Source organism: Perna viridis, chromosome 7, assembly GCF_037379345.1.
Source record: "Perna viridis isolate PV_CMFRI_1.1 ecotype Kerala chromosome 7, ASM3737934v1, whole genome shotgun sequence".
Classification (NCBI taxonomy): domain Eukaryota; kingdom Metazoa; phylum Mollusca; class Bivalvia; order Mytilida; family Mytilidae; genus Perna; species Perna viridis.
Genome location: NC_142451.1, coordinates 47,599,913 through 47,624,187, shown reverse-complemented (window position 1 = coordinate 47,624,187; position 24,275 = coordinate 47,599,913). Strand labels below are relative to the sequence as shown.

Here is a 24,275-nt window from a genome sequence, read left to right as displayed (position 1 = left end):
CATTTAGCTATAGAATGTTCCTGTAATCAGGGATTCAAATAAGAATGGGTTCTAGGTTGGGGCCATTCGTTACTGACCAAGGATCTTTGGTATTTCTTTTACCTAGGTATCAAACCTCAGGCTTATTGATTGACACTTCATTGAGGACTTACAGTTTTCTTCAAGTGAACAATTAATTTGAAGAGCTTTAGTTCCTTTAACTCCTGATGATAGATCAATAAAGTCTGTATACTCAATAGTGGATTAGATAGTGTTCACTAGCACATGTATTGCACTTTCTATTTAGAAGTGTCTTCCCTTCTCACTTTGGAAATTTTGAATGTGTGACTACACGATTAGCTTATTAAGGTTGAGATTTTTTTAAATTTTGGGTTATTGGATTTAGTGTCAATAAATTTACTATCATTTGTTGCATTATTTTGAGAAAACTTGGTCTTATTTTCTTCAGATTTTATACCATTATTAGTTGTCTTGTTTAGATGATCTGTAGTCTTTTTGGTGAATTTTTATTTTCATTCAGATTAAATATTTAGATTCTGATACAAATTTGATTAATATTGAACATAGCATTTAAAAAAATGACCAATTACCGGTGATAAAAAATTAATAAATCAGTGATACTATGTTCGAATACCACCAAAAAAATCAAGGCTAAAAATGATTTTATCATGGTACAGTAACTTGAGAACAACACAATGTGTCTTCATCATTTGAATAAAATTAAACTGACTCATATGATGAAGGAACTGTAAATTATAGTTTGATGCATTTGATTATTCTAATAAAAATTATATTTTCTACTGTAACAAGAATACACCATAGTAAATGCTAAAATATTGTGAAAAGAGTCAAATTGTACTGCCCTTAGTCGGCTGGTTAGAACAAATCTATTCTCCAAATGTCTGTGGTGTAGCACTCATTCAATGTAAGAGGTTAAAAATCCATTTCTATTTTTTTTTAAGTAGATTTCCACCCAACTCATCATTTCTGAAGTATTATATCAATGCTAATATTTTAGTTCCCTTTTAACAGGGAATTCTGTATATTACATAATACATTGTAATATCTTTCTTATCACATTACAAGACCACTGTGAGAAATTTAACACAGCACCTTTAGACTTCGTCATTCCTTTGTTTTGGGATTAATTTCAAATTTATGAATTAAATCAAAAAGTAAGTTAATTGGTGAATGTGAACTGGTTACTTGTTTAATCAATTAAGATTTTTTTAAAATAATTTTCAATAGAAACCATGTAGTCTTGAGAAAGGTATATTGATGTAAAATGAACAGGTCTCTTAATTTTCATATCAAGGCTTTTTATAGAAAAATTGTATATTAAATTTAATCAAAAATCCTTGGTCTTATTTATTCTTTTAAAGATTAACAAATATATTTTTCTTTCAACAAGATTTACACACAGTTTATACTGCAGTATAATATATCATTTAATATTAAGATTGTCTACCTCCCCCTTTCGGTTTTGTTGATTGTAGTAGCACGTGGCAGAATTTATCAATAAACACAAATCACGTGACTGGTCAGTTGTAAGTTATGCGTGACGGACGAATTAACTAATCTGATAGGTAAATTTTTAATGCATTGCGTTTTAATCAAAATATTTCTAATACTATAAAAAGAAGTTTAACGTTTTCTTTTAATTTTAATGTCATCATACAGAGTTCACACGTACTTTAAGACGTTTAGATATTACTGTGCAGTTTTCAAGTCATTTTTTTTTCCACCGATCCCCCAGGACATGATCGACTCGTCTGAATAGTGAGGGATGGACAGGGTCGAAGTTTAATGACGTAACCGTTCAATGTTTATAGAAAAAATATCAAAATAACTTATTATGGCGGATAATGATTTTTCTGAATTTCCGCCAGGGATGGATCCGCACCTGATGGCACAGTTACAGTACTTTTCTCAAAGAACAGGAACAGAAAACTATGGTAAGAGGCGAGGTCACCGTAACCTGGATGGTCACTGTTTGTTGACCTTGGTCAGTACACTGGGTAGCCATCTTGAAGAACTTTACACATCATTATATAATTCTAAATAATACGTGTTATGCCATTTAAGTACGTGTTGCTGATAAGTGTTATAAGTTTGTTTTATTACCAATTAAAACACACCATATAATAGCAGTGTGTTGCATCGCAAATCTATGTGCACCGTTTTTTCTTCAATATTCATAACCAGCTTGTACATGTATGATTTTACACCTAATGTGGTTGTTATGAAGGTGAAGTTACCAAAATTTATGTAGTAAATTTTAATTACTGTTAATATCAACATTGTCTCATATTTCTTTTCTACAGTGTGTGAAATTTTACGACTTGGTAATCAAGTTCATTTCAAATAAATTATTTTGTCAATTTTTTCTGACATTCTAAATTTATAAATATATTGCAACTATCACATTACTTACATTTATATTTTCAGAGGTGTAGGTGTTGTTCCTTATACAATGTAGCATTAAGAATACTTAGTATCAATGTAATGTCATAGCATACATACATACATGTCCAGTAGTATCATTTTTTTTTAATGGACAATGAATGGCCCAGAAAATGATTTTACTGTTCCATAAAATGTAAAAGTTATCTCCCTTTTTTTATGTATTTCAATGCTTTCTTTGTAATTTCAATATTTAACTTGAGAAAAGTTGCCTTTGCGATATGAAATACATGTAGATGAAATTTTTTTTAAATAAAATTTGTTGTGCCACCCACTGCTTGCTTTTTGTGTGGACGCCCTCTTGTAGGCGTATTATTGGTAAAAAATCGAAATTCTTGTTTGGAATGTTTTACAAGGCAGAAAAAAAAGGTATAATCATTTATACAAATTAACATGTACTGTAGACAAATAACAATCTGATTTTTCAAGAATCAACAACACATACAAAACGTACATGTATGAATATCCAACCTGATTTGCATCCACTTTAATGTAGAATTCTGCTTTTTCAAGTCGGGATATTTTTTAATGTATATTTACCTCTGATTTTGTCAATTTCCTTTTTGTTTGTTGGTCTTATAAAATTAGTTCTTAAGTACCCAACCTGTCCAAAATGAAAATATACATCTTGTACATCCAAAATGTAGTAGTATTGACATGATCTTGAACCTTGTAATATCTGTGCATTACTTTACCTATAGAAGTCATTCTGGTGTAGATTTCTACAACTGCAGACCATGAAATCTACCTACCTTTGTCTGGTCAAGGAGTCTGCTTGGCATTGTAAAGGGCTAAGAATTGTTAAAAACCTGAGAACCCTTGCCAAAGTTTTGTTTACACATAATAAAATTTAATTATTTTTTCTTTGGGACCCATAGGCTTTAGACACATGGATATCAATTTTATTGGTTGACAGCATTTAAAAGGTTTGTGCAGCTAATCAAATAATTTCTTGGCCCTTTCCCTTTATCCCTAAGAATGAGAAGTTCACTCTTAAGAACTTTATTACAGATTGTGATGAGTGACCATGTGTTCAAATGTATATTTTATTTTCTTTTTCCTCTAGCTGAACATAAAACTGCTGGGTTCTACATGGACAACTATGGTGCTGGTGATATCAGTAATTTGGCTCTACACATGGCCCACAGTCATGGAGATGACCACCATTCTTCAATGGCAACTTCTACAGCAACCACAGAAACACATGGTCTGTTTGAACCACATCCTGTAAATTACGCAATGAAACCAGAGAAGAATCTCCCCCCAACACCTCCAGGTATGCTGTGGTACAACTCATTATGATAATTGACAAAATGCAAGTGTACATGTATTGTTTTGATGCATGTACATGTATTTAAGAAATATATCATGGAAACTCCATTTTATCATTGTTTCACCACAGACTGGCCATTTATGTCACTTTGTTATACCCTGAGTGATAGTGAGGGGTTAAATAGCATAAATGGCCAGTCCATGGTAAAACAATGATAGACAAAGCCCTTGTGTTGCACGAAATGTTAGTCATGTGTTAATCATTTTTTTTTTACCATGACTGTGGTTTAAAGAGCTTTGAAGCATGTCATATTAGAATCCACAGTCACTCATACATGTTTGCGTTTCAACTGCATGTAGTATCTGAAATATGTGTGGAACAGGAGGGTACTTTAGTGTGTAATATGCTGTATTTGCCAATGACCTACAGATTTGTCAAATTGTTTTAATACACCTATGTTAATGGTAGTTGAAGGGAGGAGGAAGTTTTTTTTCGATGTTTATACTGAATTGAGACAGCTTTTGGGATTCTGTTTATTAAAATGGCACCTTGAAATTATGAAGAGGAATGCAGGCTTTCACCCCTCCATTTCTACATTACAGCCAAGGCATTGCTTCTCGTATGTATGTTGTCTGAATATAGCTAAAATATTGCTGCTCGGACGTTAAACCCCAACAAACAAGCTTCTTGTATGATTAAAATAACATGATTGCTACACATAGCCATACATGTACATTGTACATATATTTGGCAACATGTACTTAGTATGTGTATTTGTCAACAATTATTCAAAATAAATCGATGATCCAAGTTGAAGAAGTCATGGCTGCCTTTAAAGCAAAAGAGGGATTTCTCTAAAGGATAAAGATCTATGAAATATGGATGTTTTGGCTTCTCCTGATGGGTAAACACATTAACATATGACAAGAAAGACAACTCTGGTCCAAGATTTCAAAGGGAGATAATCAAAAGATTATGACATTCCCATATGTTCCCCTATATATGTATATTTGGTATAACCACATACATTTATATAGAGGGGAAACACTGCATTAGGACTGTTTAAGGTTGACCACCTATAGAAGATAATATCTGCTATTTCAGTCTTTGTAAATCTTAGTTAAAGGATGTTATAAAAAGTCCCTGAAGATTTTATGCTCTTCTCTGATGAGTGACAGAATTTGTTGTGTTTGTGTGTATGTGCATCTTAAAAATATTATTTTATGTACGTGCAATGTATCTCATTTTAAGCTAAAAACTCAATATGCATGATAATGAATTAATAGGCAGCCCAGATAGACCAAAACAGATGCCAAATCCAAATGTTACAGTTCATCATAGAAGTAATATGGATTGTGACCCATCTTCGTCTCATCATGAAATGTCATATAGCCTTGCCAAACCTGTTGCCATGAGACGGTTATCAGAGAAAAGTATTGCTCATGCTCGTGCAACACTAACAAGTCCAGATGCAGTGTTAGAGAGTATGTACAACCCAGGTATGTGTATTTTAGATTGTTGCATCTTACAATTTATATAATTTATAGATAAAACCCTTGACATCTCTGCAGCTTTCATCTCGACACGGATGGGATGGAAAAAGATCCATAGTATAAAGATAGTTAAATGGCAGTTCAAAATGCTTTAACAGTACCATAGGTAGAAAAATACTACGGTATAAGTATCAGTCTTTCCCACAGAAAATGATTAAACATCCCAGTTCTGTGCCTGTATGTACTTGTACTTGTTTTGGACATTTTATCTTCCCTTTTCCTTGTGCAAAAAAATAAGTGATTTGAAATGTTCCTATTATAATAAAGTTACAGATCTGAGTAATTTCTCCTAAATTGATTAATTGATCTTGATGAAACTTTATTAGATGGTTAGGCATAAAATTATATGCATGAAGGAAGCTGTTTACTGCTTGAAGCCTGAAATGAGAGATAGTCAAACTTGAGATTTTTGCAATGTACATATTAAAACCTCATTATAAGTTAAAATCTTCATTATCTGCCGAATGGATATTGATGAAGTTTTTATGAAAATATTAGACATCATATGAAGATAAAAGGTTTCGCATGTTAAAACTGTCTATGCAAAACTGCTTAATAACATACCTGTTAACCTAGTCAGACCTAACTGTGGAAGATCTCCTGCAAACCATATTAAAATTGCAGGAGATTTTGTGTGACGACATTATCGACATATTTTGTTATGCTATAGTATAAATTAAATAAAACAGAGGACTTAAAATATTTTTTCTTTCAAAACCATAAATACATGATATATACAAATGAATCAACAAAATGAATTATAAATACATGTATTCACAGGAGTGATGCTTGGTGTGGCATGAAACAGATTTTGCCCTGTTCTAATATTAACTGCTGGCATGTCAATGAATCTGGTTTTGATGGACCTGCTTCCATCTTTAAAAATGCGAATAAGAGTAGCAAATAACTTTTTGGCACCCCTACCATTGCTTTCATTACATAAAATACTGATTGGTTTCTGTTTACTGTTTTCAATCTTATCACTGTAAGTTTGTAGCCTCGAGACTTGGTACAATAACCTGCGTTATGATTTGGGTGCATTTAGTCCTAGTACATTAAAATTTCTCCGTAATTTTATTGTCAGGGAATGTTGTTTTTTTTTTCACGTCAGTAAAATGATCAGCCACATGGAACGGAAAGTTGTATTCAGCCACAAAGATTTTAAAATCTTGACATTAACTATCATGCTATTTGTTGATATGAACGAAGATAATTCTAGAGGAACTTGTATGTCTATTAGCTGTTCTAAGGGTTTTGATGATAAAGCGCATTTGTGACCCACACGGTTGTTGACATAAACAAAAATGGGGAACAAAAATTGACAGAAATTTGATCAATTCAATTATGAGAGGAATTCTTGAAACCAGGAAAGTGATGCTTCCCGCACAGGAAACTTTTTTTTGTGGGTCAAAAGGTGAAATTATGGGAAACTTCCTCAAAAAACAGGAGGGTTAACACCTATGCCTGATAAATCTATGGAATTCTTTAGGAAGGTTAGACATCATAATAGATGTTTATAAGTAGAGATAGTTAATGTAATTGTAAGAGGTATTATTCGACTTTGGTGTTGGTTTTTTTGTTTTTTTGTGGGGGGGGGGAGAGTTTATAAAATTCATTTTATAACATTTTCAAGATTTATAAATTTGCTGTTATAATCTCGAACATGAAAATAATATACATCATTTATTTGTAAGTCATTGGTGCATAAATTACATCTATAGCTTTTCAATTAATTATATATTTATATCATTGATTTATTGAATGTTTCCTGTGTAATAAATTTCAATAACTCACAATATGAAAGAAATTGGGTGATATCACTCTCCCACCAAAATGGCACAAAACAAATATTCTTCCACTGATCACAAAATTTCAATTTGATGTTGGAAACAGCAGTAAATTATGAAGAAAATTCATATAATAAATAGGATAATTAATTGGTTATTTTTTATCCTGAGTAAACAAGATATAATTACTTGTGGCAAGAATGCTTGAAGATATAATTCATTCACGGAACAAAATCTAGGAATTCATGAAATCTTTGCATTCTTTAGCACTCATTTTTATATTTTGTTTATTCACTCTTTCCTATTAGTCATCCTTTCAGTATTTGTTTTATACATTAGGTATATGTTACTGGAAAGTGTTAATATAATGAAAATAGGTATAGATGACAATGAATAAAATTGCATGTTTATGAAATACACATGTACATGTACATGTATATGTACATTTGTATATTTGTATATGGTACCTCTTTCAATTAATCAACTTGATTTGTTGTTTATGCAGATAAGATACATGAACAAACACTTTTGCAAGGTCAATCATTTTTTTTATAACCAACCACACAAGATGGCAAGGTTCATGTATACATGTATGCTAAACATGTATGTGATACCCTAGGAAAATACATACATTGTAAATGTAGTTCAGTCGCCGTCTGTCCATCTGCTGAGACATTTTCAGATATGCAGTGTAATCAAAGGATTTTTTTCAAAAATTTAGTACTTCTTTGGAGTCTAGATTAAATTTGAATTTCATTTCCATTTGGCTCTTTTGGTACCATTCTTGCATTGCATATCCCTGAGCGGGTGTACATCAAAACATGGAGGGTATAAAAATATAGTGTTTTTCTTTTTGTCTCTTTGCAAACTAATATTTTGTCAAAAGATATGAACAATGACTTATAGAATAAAGCAAACATAACACTATAAGATGACTAACTTTTTGTAAAAGCTGCATTAGCTGTCATTTTCATTATTTTTGTTTCTGTTGAAATATGCCTAAATTGTACTTTTCCTAATAATTTTATTTGATATCCACTAATAAACTGCATTAAATTCATGAAATAGATGTTGATATATTTATTGTCTTGCAAGACAAAAAGTTGACCTAGATAAATTCAAATGCATGTAACAAATATGGTCGGTAATTGTCATTATTTATTTGAAAACTAATCAAGAAATAGATGAAATGAAATATAAACAAGATACATGCTTACCTGTGTATCCGTTATTGTTATTTCTTTTACCAAGGTGAAAGTATTTTTAACCCAGGTGATTGTCCTGTTGGCAATCTTCTGAAGTAATGGCAAAAAATAATAAGATAAGAACTATCGATTTTCTTTGATTAAAAAAAATGTTGTTCTCACAATGTTCTGTAGTTATTGTCAGCATTTATTGCTTCAATTTCATTACTGCATACTTTTTTCATTGAATCAGCAGAATTCAGTAGAATCAGAAATGAACAGATTTGGCAGCTGATGAAGCTTTTAACAAAATTTAATATTATGCATGTAACATAAAAAATGGCTATTTATAGTTCAAGACCACTTTTCTGTCTATTCTTTATGTACTCGCCCCACCTTTTTTGGCGAAAAAAATAATTTTTCAAATGTCCTTCAAAAAGCAACATAACTGAAAGTTATATTGAATCAATTTACATAATTATAAAAAAGAAACCTAAAAATATGCACTTAACTGGAGGATCATTACAGTACATGTATGTCCATCTGCACCATGAAAACTGATTTGTTCAACACGTCATAGTTTTCTTTTCCTCTTTCGTCAACCCTGGACTTAACTTTTTATGGGCAACTCAGCAGGTGTTTACAGAAAAGCAGTGGACACTTACCTTACTGATGCACCTGGTCCGCCTTCCCTGTTTTTAGTGTAGCCCATGTTGCTTGTTTACTTTCCATACTTCGTACATGTATGTATTATTTTGGTTATTTTTTATTTGTTGGGTGTGTCTGTAACCCAGATCAGGTCTTTGTCCCTGGATAACATTCTTTTGATTTCAGCTAGAACCTTTGTTCCCTTGTTTACTCTTTCACTATAGAAGTCAAGGGATATAAATGCAAGACTGAAGCCTCTTACCCCTTTTTCTTCCCCACCCACCCCCCCCCCCCCAAAAAAAAAAATAAAATCGATGAATTAGAGTTACCTTCCTTGGAATATGAATAGATGTCCAAAAAATATATGGAGTTATCTTGTTTGAAATGCTATAAAAGGTGAAAATTTGTTGTGATTTATGGGAGTTAGATGAAGATAAGGATTTTAGTTCAATCTGCTGTTCCTAGGTGATGCTTTGTGGTTACATGCAGATACAACACAATGGGGCTGGGTGTCATTTAATGTCCCATTTGATGCCTTAATTTTTTATAATTTTTTTGTAATGGTATATCATGAACAACTTGTAATCACTCCTATTGCAATCAGTCAGTGATGCCTTATGAATTGTTAAGAATTGTTTTCAAGACTTAATATGTAAAATTTTCATTAAAGATTTGTGGACATAAGTGTAAAACTTTTTTTTTTGACATGTCAAAAAAATTTCCAAAAAATTTGTTTGTGAATCAATACTAATGCCTGTGAAAGTACCAGTTGTTAAGAGTCATTTATGAATGTAGTCAAATTAAATAAGATTGCTTGCTAACTAGGAATTGATGATTTGTAAGGAATTTGTAAGAAAGATTTGTGTATGTGAAGGGGTATTAAGATTAAAAAATATCCATCACTGGCATTTAAAGTAACACCTTTCTCTGTTGAATTATCAACACCATACCTTTGGAAACCACATCATTTTCATGTTTATATAATGTATACAGTTAATTTGTTGCAACAAGAGTACCAGAGCTGAATTAGCTATCAATCTTCAAAACAGAAGAATCATGAAATCATACATGTTTGTTTAATGTTACTCAGAGCTCAGAACATTAGTATGAATAAAATTTTATTTTAAGGTCAAGAAAAACAAGTGCATTTTTTTTTTTAAAGATAGCTGATACATTTATAGATTTAGATTTTATTTGTTTAACTGTTTGATTACTGTATTTATTTTCATATTTCATGTTAAACAAGTAAAATGTTTTTAATTATTTAATATATAAAAGATTATTCAATGAATGAAAGTGAGTTGGAAAATTCAGGACACCAATGCCCCAAATGGAGCCTTGAATTTCACAGTTGCTATCACTTTTGTCTAATGAAATGTGAGAGGTTGTAAGTTTACGTTGTCATGGGTAAGCATCATGGGTGTCACATGAAGTCAAAGCAAACTCATTATAAATGGTGTCGGATAAATATGTCTGTTTAAGGTTACCCTACCTACCCTTTTTTTTTTTGGCCTACCCTAGCCTATTTTATTGGTTTTTTTTTATTATTATTTTTATTGAATACCTCTTAGTTGACCACAGTTGAAGTCTAGAAATCCTCTCGTACATGTAAGTGTCTATTTTAAACAAATGTAAAAAACAAAACGATTATACCTACCTATCCTATTTTTCATCCAATGTAACCTTTAACATTTTTTCTTGGCCTACCAGTAATATGGACAACATTCGAAACCAAATGTAACCACTAAAACACTAAATTGTATAAACTGAAGATTTAGAAAAAATAAAGGGAGATAAAAATAAATAAAATTTTGTAATTGTTTTCAATTTGATGTTTAGAGATGAGGCCTTTTCATTTTTTTATTTAGGCCGCAGCAAACAAATATATGTTTATTAAAGCCTGAATAATGAAACACTGGCTATGATTTCATGCATTCAAATGAAGTTGTGTACATCATGTATTGTCATTGGGACCACCAAAAATAGTTAGAATCTGAAGAATGGATGTAATAAAAACAACATTACAATATGAAGTTCCTCTCAGGACATTGACCATTACTGTCAATACCCTTACATGTGTGATTTTATGTATTGCATATTGACCAAAATAACAAGAAATGTTAATATTTGTACTATTATGACAGGACCTATTAATTAAAAAAGCCAGGATGTGTATTGGTATGACATGTGGTGTAATTAATTACATGTATTATGTGTATTGATATGACATGCTCCATATGTTTATGTCATGGTTAAGTACATAAGAAAGGGTCACCTAATAGGGGTGTCATGAAAATCAGATTAAAATACGGATTGATACAATGTCTTGTTAGAACAATAACCAATAATTGCAGTGTTCTAGGATTCCACTTTTCTATCACCCATGGCTAGTGCAATTCAGGTGTTAGAAAGTTGATTATTGTGCCCACTTATTAAAGGCTTTGTTAAGTAGAAAGATTTTTGAAAGGATTTCTTAAGTTTTAGATGGCTACCTTCGAGTATGGGATAGTTAATCTTCATTTAGAGTTTTCCTGTGAAAACTTAAAATTTTGAAATATCAAAGAACACTGAGTTAGGGCTGAATTTTTGAGTTCTTGAAACATCAGTAATATATTCCTTCAATCTTCTAAAGAAAATGAATTGACATGTCTGTACTGTTCACTGTTACACATGTGTACTGTTGGCTGTTACACATGTATCCATCCAATTACTTTAAGGCTAAAACATATAATATAACATTTCCTTTAAATCCAAGATGTTTGGAAAAAAATGTTATTTCTGTTTTGTTTTTTTTTTTAATACCCAGTAATTCTTTTTATTTGATGAAAAGTTAGTGGAAAGTAGATTTTCTTCATGATCATTCCTTCAATTAAAACATGTGAACCATCCACTAACTGAAATTGTACTACTATTAATTCTTGAATGTACCCAATAATTGCCTCCTATTGAAAAAAAATCAGGATTTTGTTGTTGGTGGAGGTTTAAATGGGAAGATCTACCGGTATTATCATTTATTTTTTTTTTACAAATGGGGGAAGTTAAACTATTTACTATCAATGATAATGGTCTATTCAAAACCAACTGATTCTCTTTTAATAGGGAAAGTATGGGTATTTTTTTTTAATGAGAAATTTGGAATGATGGAACAAAACCTTGTATTTGTAGTTAAAATTATTAATCTTGTTGAGGATTACAAGAAAAAGACAAGTGTTAAATGATTAATATTAAACATCCACATCATCCAGTGTTCTTCCACTGCCAGTTGACCTTTATTTAGATTACACTGTGAGCCTTTTTATCTAATTTTGAAGCTGTAATTTTTGAGAAACAGCATTATATTTTGGAGATAATTTAAGGCAAAAAATATCCCTGACTATACCGAATAAAACCCTATATTGGACCCCACTAATGTAACATGCATGAATAACAGAGTACTGATGTACAAGTTGATATTGGTCAGTTTATGTCCTTAAGTCATAGGTCCATTAAAATAGCCACAGTTTGTTGACCTTCAGTTGTTGAGTCTTAACTTCTATTGTTTATTTGGACTTGATGTTTACTTTACATACAGCAAAATTGTTTAGTTCTACATTCAAAAAAGTTGTTCTAATGGCTACTTAAAAATGGAACTGAATTGGATTCTGGAGTAATATGATAGTTAAATTTATTTTCAAGTGACTTGTTTTTGTATTCAGGAAGATTTGTGAGAAGAACAAATCTATTATCTCATTTGTGCAAACTTTTCACATTTAAAACAATGTGAGAGCTAATACCAGGATTGTTGTGTCAGTATATGCTACAGAAGCCTATTAAAGTAGATTTTTACCTGTTTTTTATCTGGTTGCCAAATGATTGGTAATTGGAATTAATTAATTGTTTGTACCAGTCTCAATCCCCATAAAGCTTCAGTTGACCTTTACAACTTGTTATGTAAGAAAACATTTGTTAGACCATGTGTATTGTGAATTATGTCTGAAACTTGGATAATGTTATGACATCCAAGTTCGTTGATTGGTCAAGTAGAAAAATGAAGCAATGGGGTTTTAAACAGTGAATATTAAAAACATCAAAGGAGTGGGCTGGCCACTGAAATTTTAACATCAAATTTATATTTTATTTTGGAAAAAATCAAAGTAATTGTAACCAGATTGTGTTCTTTGAAGAAGAAAAACAAGGACACAGGAAAAATGATGTATTTTAACAGGAACTGAATCAGATTTATTATGTGGTCTAATTCATAAAAAAAATATTTAATTGACCACTAGTATACTTTTAAGGGGATTAAATATTGGTGATTGTGGATTACATTCAAGGATATTGTCAGGAAATTACTTTGATACAATTACTGATCAATTCTTTAATATTTACATACACTGAGCTGCCTTGAAAAGCTAATGAAAAGAATATATATCGTGCGGAGCTTTGGATTTTGAAGAATAAAAATTGAGAATATTGAAAAAGAAAATTTTTGATAGTATCAATATAAATATACAGTTTATTTCAATCAACTACTTTAGAAAGAACATTTAATTTTTGCAGTTAGTGAAATGAAACAAGAATTGAAATAGGGATATATATTGAAAAGAGTTAGACACTTGTGTATTGGATGGACATATTAGTTGACTAGTGTATTGGGACAAAAAAGGAAGTACATGTAATTAAGTGGCCAGTGGTCATTTGGGTGGTAAAACAGAGAGTTCACACGGTGGACAGTTGAGTAATTGTACACAAGTTTTACACTCTAACTTGTTTATGGATATCTAAGGGAATAGCAATGAGTGGATTTGGTGAGGGATATTTTCATGGATTGCCTTCCCCCATGGAACCTGCCACTGGAGCCTTTTCAGGCTCCAGTTCATTTGGCATGGGGTCATCTTCATCGTCTTTCACTCCGTATCAGAGCTCTTCACCACTGTCGCCCACTTTGCCGTACCATTCCTCTATTAGTATGGGTAGTTATTCTTCGACATCGAGTTATATGAATCCATATCTGCAAATGCATGGCCTAGGTAAGGATTTCTTATGGTACATTGATATATTGTTGGTGATATACTTTTAAGTTTTAAATTTACTTCTATGTTTTATTCTCTAAATCCTTATTGCTGAATAGGATTAAGCGTTTCAGAAAAACAATAAGCATTATGCCTGAAATTTATAAAAAGGATGATTCTAACTGAATAAACTTTTACAATTGTAGTCAAATCACATTTTTCTGATGATTAAAACTATAATTTATACAAATATATCTAGATTTACAGTATTTGTCTTTTGGTCCAAATGTTGTGTGTTTAAAATTGCAATGTACAATGCTTTGTGAAGAAAGCTCTTTGAATCATGAAATACATCACAAGTTATACTTATCTTATAGGACTTGTTTAACTTACCAATACATTAAAAACTTGTCATTAAAGTTTTCTATTTATAATTAATTTTAAATAATGCATATCTATTATATCTAACACGCTCCATTACCTTTAATGTCATAAGAGCAGATTTACCAAATTTCATGTAAATTGATTGAGTGATTTCCTACTGGTACCTGTCATGAAGAATTTAAATAATCCTATGTAACCCTTTGTTCCACCTAGACTAAAATTATATAATTAAACTATTGACCCCCTTTATATAAAAGGTCTGTTTTACCTTGTATTATATAATGGTGACATAAGGAAATAATTATCAACTTGGGAATTATGTGTATTGCCCATTGAACTGTGGTGGAAAGGTCAACAGTTAGATTTGTTAAAGGAGCTTACTCACATCCTTATATTTCTGTGACTGGCAGGACCAGGTATATATTGCATTCATAAACGATTTGAATGCTTTAATGTTAGAGCATAAATAATAAAACATTGGACATGTGATTAATTACAATTAGGGGATTATAAATTGATGGAAGTGTAACAGTATGAGGATTACATGTATACATGTATGTCTTGATGCTGGCACTTTTTTTATGTTATGAAGGCCATATCTTTCAATTCATTTTAATACTTGTGTATACGAATTCATTGTTTGGCCTGTTTAGGTAAAAGAAAAAGCACAGGCATTTGTGTTGTTCATATTTAGGCATTGAAAGTGACAGTCTTTTAGGACCTTAAAAAAATAACCTACACAACAGATTGTAAGGTACAAACCACATGCTATCTGTGAAGGCTGGGGGTTGCTGGGATCTTTTTGAACAAAATGAATTTTTTTTTCCTTGCTTATATCCATTGAAAAAAAAATAAAAGTGACGATTCCATATTTTCTTAGGACAAAAATTGTCGGTGCCTAAATCCAATACACCTATTGCATATAGTTATTTTTAGATGAAGGTCAAATACACCCTGTAAAGAGCATAAGAGTTTAACAATTCTGTTGGTTAAAATGAGAGATATTTGAGTATGATGTATTACTCATGTGTACCATTATCTAGTATTGATTATTATCTTTGACAGGTGGGACAAGGTGTTCTAACTTTCCCAGGGCAATTTTAAATGTTTACTACAAGATATAGTAAGAAATGTATCCTCAAACTGATTGTAAATAGGTGTTGAAGGCATTGAAGTGCCATTCATTAATTACAAAACAGATTTCATACTTAGGTTTAGTGTTTATCAAGATGTCAATTTAATTTTTAAACCTTATTTACATTTCTATTGCTGGTTTTATTATCTATACTTAAGTAATGAGAACTAGTCTAGGAGTGTTTAGCAGCCTCATTGAATTTTAGTGAAAAATGGCATGTGTCTACAATTTGAAAAGTGGGAACCCAGAAGTAAAATAATAGCTCTGTTAATTCAAGTTAAGTCATATGCTCGTGAAGGTGATTCAATGGTCAAGGAGACAATAAAGATGAAATGAAAATTAAGGATCTGATATACTATGGGCCTCAAAAATCTGGGAAAATTGCAAAAAAAAGTGGTGTGTTGCATGTGTATTTTCTCCTATATCACATTGTGCCATGGAAGTGGAAATTATTGTTATCAACAAACTTTTGCAGTATTCTGCTGTTCTATGGGAGCATTCCAGGTAGTGCCTTTCTCATATTATCTTGGAGGGACAACTTGAATGAAATGTTGAACCTGATGTACATGTGTTAACCTGCTCTTTCTTTCAGCTGCTGCAGCCAGTGCTTCTCCTACCTTGGCCAGGGCTTTAGCTGCTGTACAACAAACACAGAAACGACCAAGAAGTGAAAAGAAACCAATACCAACTGACCAAAAAGATTCTAAATATTTTGAGCGAAGAAAAAGAAATAACATGGCTGCCAAGAAGTCAAGAGATGCTAGAAAATCTAGAGAAGATGAGATAGCTATAAGGGCAAGTTTTCTAGAAAAAGAAAATGCCATCCTTCGAGCTCAAGTAGCCACATTACGAGAAGAAGCCTCATCATTGAAGCATCTTTTACTACAAAAGAAAGGGCGTACATGATAGTAAATATGTTCTCAGCTATTTCCGGTGAACTTTTCAGTTGTTAATGCATTTTTTTATCAAAGGTTCATTGCTCCAGTTAGTTCTATCCTTTGTATGTTTAATTAATCAGAGATAAGTTTAAATGTTTATAATGTTTATATACATGTTAACCATCCCATCAAGAACCATGGCACTATTTTTGGGTTTTAGTATGTTAAAGCAGAACTAAATTCAAATTCATAAATTAATCATAAGCCAAAGAAAACCTGTGTTTCTACTAACATGCTCAAGAAAACTAGGGTCAGTAGGTAGGCAAAACTGTTTACTTTTTCAAAAGTTTTTGACTTGTTTGTGTTGTAGACACATTTAGACATTAAAAATAATGCTTGTCAAAGAAGGGCAGAAAAAACTTTAGGGTAGGTACAAAAAGTTAGGGTCTTTATGGTAAGGGGAAACACAGGAACTTTATTAGGCCTTATTTTCTGAAAGAACAGTATTTTCAGACACTTGTATTTTTGTCAAACTTGATCTCAATAATGGCGATAAAAATGTCAATTGAAAACAAATCCATGGTGTTCTTTCATTACATTCAGGGAAGAATTATCTAATCTATTATTTTTTTGATATTTAGTTTTTGTTGATATTGATCTCAAGGTGAAAGTATACTAGTTTTTACACATCTTGTGGCTTTACAAGTTTGTGCTTCATATAAAAAAAAACATGTAAACTTATTACGGGTATTTCATGATACATTTAATTTCATATTGAATAGAAGTTGAATTATAATGTTCATTTAGATACTATCGGTATCTATGTACATATTAAGTCACAAACTTGTGAAAATACACTTATAAAACATTATATAGCATTAGGAAACCATATTTGTGGAAAGAACGTTTATATTTGCACTAAATAGTGATTTAATATTCAGTGAAAAGCGAATCTGAAAAAAAATGTTTACGACAAATTTTCAGGATTTTGTAGGGTTTTTGTCAAGAGTATCTCTTGTTATTTTTTAATCTCAGGGATCTTTACTTATTACTGGCTCAAGTATTATTTTTTTCTTCTTATCTTACTAGAAACACTAACTTTTATATGCAGTGGTTTTAGTGATTGTTGGTGGAGATATGTAAGTAAATTAAGGTTTAGCCATTTCGGCCCATATCAATATTGAATTTGCTCCAAATTTTAACAAAGACGGTTGATTTCAAATAAATCTTATTATTATTTAGTCATTTCTGCTACACATTTCTGTGATCATGCTAGAAGTGTTAAATTATATGACAAAAGTATTTCAATTTATAGTTCTCCATTCATGGAGATGAATATATAGTTGGTGTATCACCTCAACCATTAGCATTGTCTGAATTGTATATAGATTGGTACTTAAATACATGAATATGTATGCAGAGACTGCTAATACTTATCATGCAATAATGAGTCTTGTTAAAGCATAACCTTATTACTATTATAAAATCATTGATGTTATGTTTTTTGTTTATTATCTCGGTGAAATATATGCTATTTTTAACTGTTATTTAGTGATAAAATTGTTAATTCCTTTCACATTGTTTTAGGCTGTGCTTAATCCAGGTGCTCAATATCAATAAATAGAATTGGGAGATAACATAATTAACATTAATGTGTATCACATGTGGATTTGACAATAGCAAATTGAGCTCCCTGGGAAAGCAGAGCCAGGTCATGAATTTCTGTCACCATCAAATCAAATTTGAGAATGACAAAACTTTGAATACAGTAATGTTAGTGTCATTCTATTGCAACTTTTGAAAATAAAAGTTCCATATGCATAAAAAATTTAGGGTTGTCAATCATGTTAATGAAACCCTGAAATTTATATTGCTATCTAATGAAAGTAGACGCTACAATGAATTTATCTTAAACTTAAAAATTTTGTGTTTCAATGATATCTTGTTTAAGTTAGAATTTTCTGTGTATTCAAGGCCAGTCAAGGCACTGAAATATCAATTTAGAAGTTGCTGTATATTTGGCACAGCTTAAGGAGGTAGACCTAGGGTAAGGGACACAACTCTTGCAAATCATAAGAATGTTTGTATTCAGCATTTTACATCAGTCTCATGTAAGCATCAAAGTAATTTGGATTGGTTTCATTCTGTTTCAAATGAAAGCTTGATAGGCTTTAGTGAAATTGATTATGATACGAAAAACATGTCACTGATTTCAAGAGTTATGTCCCTTACCCTAGGTCTGTCTCCTTAAGACAAACATACAAGTATATCTTCTAATTTGATAGTGATGAGATTAGGATGTTATGTATCAGCATATTGTATTACATGCAATGTATGATGCACAATTTTGGACTGTTTATCTCCTTTTTTTAAACATGAAATGAGTTCTACCAAATATTGACTTTTTATTGAGACAACTTGTCAATTCACTTTTAAGCAGAACAACCTAAATTATGTATGTCCTATCCTGTACATAGTTACAAAATTTATTTTTGCTGTTAGGAAAATGAAACCAATTGACATATTTTTAAACCATACATATACCATTTTACCATGTTTGTAGAGTTTAGATAAGTCATTACGTGTAGCCATATTTCTTTAGAATTTTATGTGTAATCAGTTCGTAGTAGTAGATTGTTTTATGATAGCTTTTGAAACTGGATTTATTTTCAATCATCGAAATCTCTGTAATTTGTGATGTATTGTCTTTAGCCAGACAACTAAACCATAAAACATGCAGCTAAACATAATTATATATTTTAATTTGAGCAAATCAACAAATGATTATTAAGTGGTGGGGGAGAACTTTGAGTAGTTGATTTTGATTTTTTACAGTTTCTGCATCAAATACAGGCGATTTTTTGTATTATTTATTCATTTCATGCCAAACTGAAATTAGAAATTAGGCTCTCAAGGATTCAAAAATTATAGGTTATTTTTGTATTGATAACAATTCTCAGTTTACATGAGATTTGTGAAGTGGTTCAAGGTACTTCCAGTTTTAAATTGTATATTGTTTGTTTGTTATTGCTTGTTTTCTGGTTTGTTATTGTGATTTTACCTTGTATTAAAGGAGTATTACCGGTACATGATAGAAAGTATGTAGGGCAGCTGGTTTACAGCAATCATAGATACAAATCACTTATGTCATTAGCTCTTTGCAGGATATAACCCATGTTTAGGTTTCCTCAGGAATTGTTAATATTTATTTTTATTTTTGTTGTTAGAAAAGGCTGCAATTTAAGCCTCAGTAACTTGTTGTGGCCATCAAAACCATTTGTCATGGTACTGTGTCGGAAAGTCAATTTGTTGGGTACCATTCGTGGTTTTTGTGATTTGGTCAAATCACAAATTCAAAATCCCACTGAATTCCGAAGTTTCTGTTGAAAATGTTGATGCTCTAATAAAGTCAACAGATTTCCAAATTCTGGAAGTTTATTTGTACATACAAATTAAAGTACCTTCACTGTACTATCTCTTCTACCAGCAGACCTTATTACAAAAATCGCAAGTGTAAAATTTATTGTTAGTTATGACATCACAATGCTTTTTTCTATTGTGACTTCACAAGTTTTGATCAACTTTACTTTCATGAGTTTTTGTGACACTGAGGCTAGATGTTTGTGCAATTTTTGATTTCCGGTGATTTCACTGCCATCAGGGTTCTTCAATAACTAATAAGATTATCAATCAGTGTGTTTGTATGTGTGTACATGTATATTTTGTGTGATTTTTTTCCCTATGATGACAACTGTTAACTTTTTTCTTACTTGTGTATTTGTGCTGATTTAAATTTGGGATGTGACAATATCAAATAATTTATTCTTAAGGTGGAATTTAAATTTAGACTGATTTCTCAAGTTTGATCATTTTAGTAATTTTGATGTGTAACGAAAGGAAAATAATCAGTCTTGAACAGTAGTTTCTGTAATATTGAAAATTACATGTTAAAAAATACTTTATGTATCAGTAACTTATCACAATGGTCCTGTCCTGTGTGTTTAATACAAGGTGTATTTTTGTTTATAAGGTACTAATTGTTTAATTCAAATTGTTTTTGTTTGGGATTAATGGTCAGTGTGTGTTTTTGTGTGGCATTTGATCCTGTCATTGATAAATTCCTTTATTTTTTCTCATACAATATTCTTACAGTTTGGAAATACTTCCTTTAAATATTATTTCTGGCAATTAAGAAAAATTTTCTGACACTCATAAAAATGACTCCTGCTTTTATTTAAGCACCAAAGTTTCTATCATAGTGCATTAGTGCTTACGGTATGTGTGCTTTTTACAGGATTGTATCATAATTATTGTATTTAATTTAAAACCAGTTTTTACCTTTTTTTAAATTCTGTAAATTTCCTTTTACAATTATGTAAATATGGTGTATAGTAAAAGATGGTGTTACGGTGATATTGTTAAATCTTTTCAGATACATTTTTACTTAAGATACATATCTTACTCAAATACTAGTTCTTATCTTTTCTTATTTTTCTCTTTTATCTATCATCTTTACTTGTTGCACATGTGTTGTTTAAAAGTGTCATGCATCTGTTTTCAGAGTAAACTTTATTCATAAAAATTTGAAAGATCATTTTGTCAAGTTTTAACTGTTGACATTTTTAAACCATTTATTTGTGAATAATTGATAGTCTCTTCTGAATGATATTTGAAAGGATGATTTTGGTACCAGTCTCTTTAAGAATCGGGCAGTGGGAAAACATGTTCAGAATTAAATATTTTGACAATGATATTTACCTCTGCTTTTACAACAAGGAATCAAGACTAGATTTCTTAATTTTATGAAGTGTACTGTAAATAAACCATACAGAGCCAGGTAATTCTGTCGAAACTTAAAATATCTGTGGAAAGTTTCAATATTTCATCAGGATTGTAGAGCTCAAGATGAAAATGATGTATATTTCTGATCATAAGATCCTTGCATGATTCTTACATAGATTTGTACTTGATTCATTTACATTAAAAATGAACATTTTTTGCAATTTTTAGCAATACAAATATAGAAGCAATATAAGTTTTTATGACCAGCATACTTTGTCTATAGATGTCAAGTTCAGACTACGGGTAATTTTGTATAAATCTATAGGTATGGTTAAGTTGGTTGTTTCCTGTAAATATTGTCATTGTAGAGATTACGTTTCATTAATACTGGAGTGGTTGACCCCCAACAGATTTGTGTTGTATGAACTGTTTTACAGATTCATAAACTTTCTATTAATATCACATGCTTTTCTCTTGCCATTGATGGCTTTATATGCTTTGCTTTGCTGTAAGAGATTTTATACTGCTTTACTACCTAGATATGGATGTTAAAAGTTGTGTAATGTAGTTGAATTACCTTTACCAGATGAACTTCAATAAGTAGTTACCTGGACAGTTGACAAGAAATGGTATTTTTCTCTGTTAATTGGGTATTTGAAGCTATGTGTGATGAAAAAAGATCATTCTTCTTGATTGCCTTTTAACTACCAATATCAGTTCATCAGGTAATGACCTTTCAAACAAAAGAAAGCCAACTCTATCTCAGGAAATTCACTTTTGTACTCCCTATAATAGTATAAGTTGGATTTTTTCTTTTTGTTTTTTTTATTGCCAGGTTATTTTATATGAGTTCTGTAAAACAGTTTAACAAGTTGGGTCGATAATGATTCAGTATAATTATACAAGTTCTACCTCAGGGATAAAGATGTAATTATTTCCAAGTTTGACAATTTATCTGCATGTTGATAATAAAGAAAAAAAATACTGATGTTTTTGTTCCTTTTCTAGGAATCCTGTTAAATTTTATTATGGTAAAACCTGCGTACAAATTTACTTACATGCCGTTTGACATGATAATTGAACAGAATGTGTAGAAACTACTGAATAAAAATCATAAGCATATGCAGGTACTACTCTACAAAACCTATGATCTGTACTCCCGGTAAATACCTGTACTGGTAATGCTTCTTGACAGAAAAATACCACTCAGTTTAAAACAAGTAGAAACACAAATGAAAAAAAAATATATGGTTTAATGCAACACGTGCACCAGCGTACAACATAAATACAGAATAGTAGATGCTTTCAGAAATCAACAAAATGTCTTGATAAGTGTAAACACACCTATTAGTAAGCTTTGAATTGGCCCAACAACAAAAGTCTTAGAATATGCTTGGTAATTGTCAACATATATTTAAGATTTGGACTCCTAAGAATTACCGGACAAAGGTCCTCAGTCATTTTCCCTAAAATTTTATAGACATATATTCGGCAGAGACATTTAAATGTTTCTGATTTGCGGATTAAACTTCAGATTTCCCTTCCATTATCCATATTCCATGAATACTTGCATATGGCTTCATGAGGCAAGGTGAAATCAAACCACGAAAAAGGGGTTTAGATATTAACAAGTTCCATGTAGAATTATTTCCCTATCAGAACATTTGAACAGCGAGTTCGCCAAACAATTTTTACTTACTACTCTAAACCTTTGGAGTGTATGTTAATAGTTCTGTCAATAACTTATGTGCATATATCTAAAACAAATATTTAAAAAGATGTAGCAACTTCATCGCAGTTAGGCCTTTCCCACATTCACAATGATACCATGAATTCCATGTTGAAATATATATATATGTGTGTGTGTGTGTGGTAAACATATTTATAAGTTGGATTCCTTAGAGCACACGAGAAATTTCACCCCATCGCACGCAATTTTATCGCACAAACTAGAAATAGAAAGAGACCGTCATTGGTCCAGCCAAAAACAAAACAAAAAATAAATACAGAATTTGTTCAAGATGCTATAAGAGACTTATTCCGCACTTCAGTACATCAACTATTCGTGAAGCAATACAGAGAAAATTGTCAGATACATGTCAACATGCTTTAACTTTAAAACCTGTACCAATACACATAACAACAAATAAAATACTGTGGATTCCTACAAATGAAAATACAAAATTGATGATTAGCAACATAAATTCAAATAGCAATATATATACCCATTCAATACTTGAATGGTGCATGTACACAAGGTACGTGGAGGAAATCTATAAAGAGTAAATATTTTTATCATATAGATAGTAGTGTTTTATCGAATGTTCCCAGTGTAATTAATTTCGATAATTTACACCGTGAAATTCAATATTTTCACTCTCGCGCTTTCTCCCGCCAAAACGTCACAACTTTGATATCAATCCGCCAATCACAGAATTTAAAATTCATATTAAAAATATAGATAAATTATGAAAATTCTATATAATTGATAGGATAATGAATTGGTTATCGTGCCAAGAACGCTTGAGGATTTAACTCGTGCGCGGAACAAGTTCCGCACACTCGTTAAATGTAGACGCTCTTCGGCACTCGTGATGATATTTTGCTTATTCACGCTTTCCAAATTAATTATCCTATTATTATACATAAAAATGAGAGTGTTAACTTACAATTAATTGATAACGGTAACAAAACATGTATTTAATACGACTAAAATATTCAAAACAGTTGACTATTCAATATAGGTTTCTTTGTAGCTTCTGTACGTTAACTATAATTTTCAAGAGGTTTTGAACTTCCTGCAGCTGGTGATATCTCTAAGTATCAATTAGTATAAATCCCCGACGTACTATCTCTGACTGGAACTCGTTGCCAAAATCAATTGCAACATCATCAAGCATTGACACTTTCCTCAATTACATTTAAAGGAATCACATCAAGCTGACATATAATAAAATGGTATGTATTTTAATTTAATCATAAGTCCATGCACATAGCGCACACGTTCCAGGGGAGGGGGGGTTAATCTCTAACCTTAGAGTCTCCTCTTGTATTAGAAAGAAGAAGATATTAGTGTATTGGTGTGACTGGCTATTTCATAATAGACACAATTTATGTGGCATTCATCTGTTTATAATTTCAATGACAGTGTATAGTTCTCATATAACAGAGTTATACAAATACTAAATACAAATGGG

The 24,275-nt window shown here is 31.2% G+C and overlaps 1 protein-coding gene across 2 annotated transcripts; it reads left to right on the top strand.

Annotated features, from left to right (window-relative positions):
• The first annotated feature begins 42 nt into the window (after positions 1-42).
• Positions 43-22,066, top strand: LOC148613039 (uncharacterized). 2 transcript variants are annotated; one of them, XM_088595033.1, is made up of 4 exons: positions 43-1,955; positions 3,530-3,739; positions 5,023-5,235; positions 16,011-22,066. In XM_088595033.1, the coding sequence occupies exons 1-4, from the start codon at positions 1,856-1,858 to the stop codon at positions 16,322-16,324; spliced, it is 837 nt and encodes a 278-aa protein (XP_088451159.1). In that variant the 5' UTR covers positions 43-1,855; the 3' UTR covers positions 16,325-22,066. The 2 variants fall into 2 exon arrangements, with proteins under 2 accessions (XP_088451159.1, XP_088451160.1); XM_088595034.1 differs by lacking the exon at positions 43-1,955 and adding an exon at positions 2,006-2,084.
• The last annotated feature ends 2,209 nt before the right edge of the window (positions 22,067-24,275 follow it).

Excerpts from the sequence above, each read along its gene's own strand:
- LOC148613039 (XM_088595033.1), top strand. The coding sequence starts at position 1,856 with ATGGCGGATAATGATTTTTCTGAATTTCCGCCAGGGATGGATCCGCAC. Across the intron at positions 1,956-3,529 it reads AACAGGAACAGAAAACTATG|CTGAACATAAAACTGCTGGG; the intron begins GTAAGAGGCGAG and ends TTTTTCCTCTAG. Across the intron at positions 3,740-5,022 it reads TCTCCCCCCAACACCTCCAG|GCAGCCCAGATAGACCAAAA; the intron begins GTATGCTGTGGT and ends ATGAATTAATAG.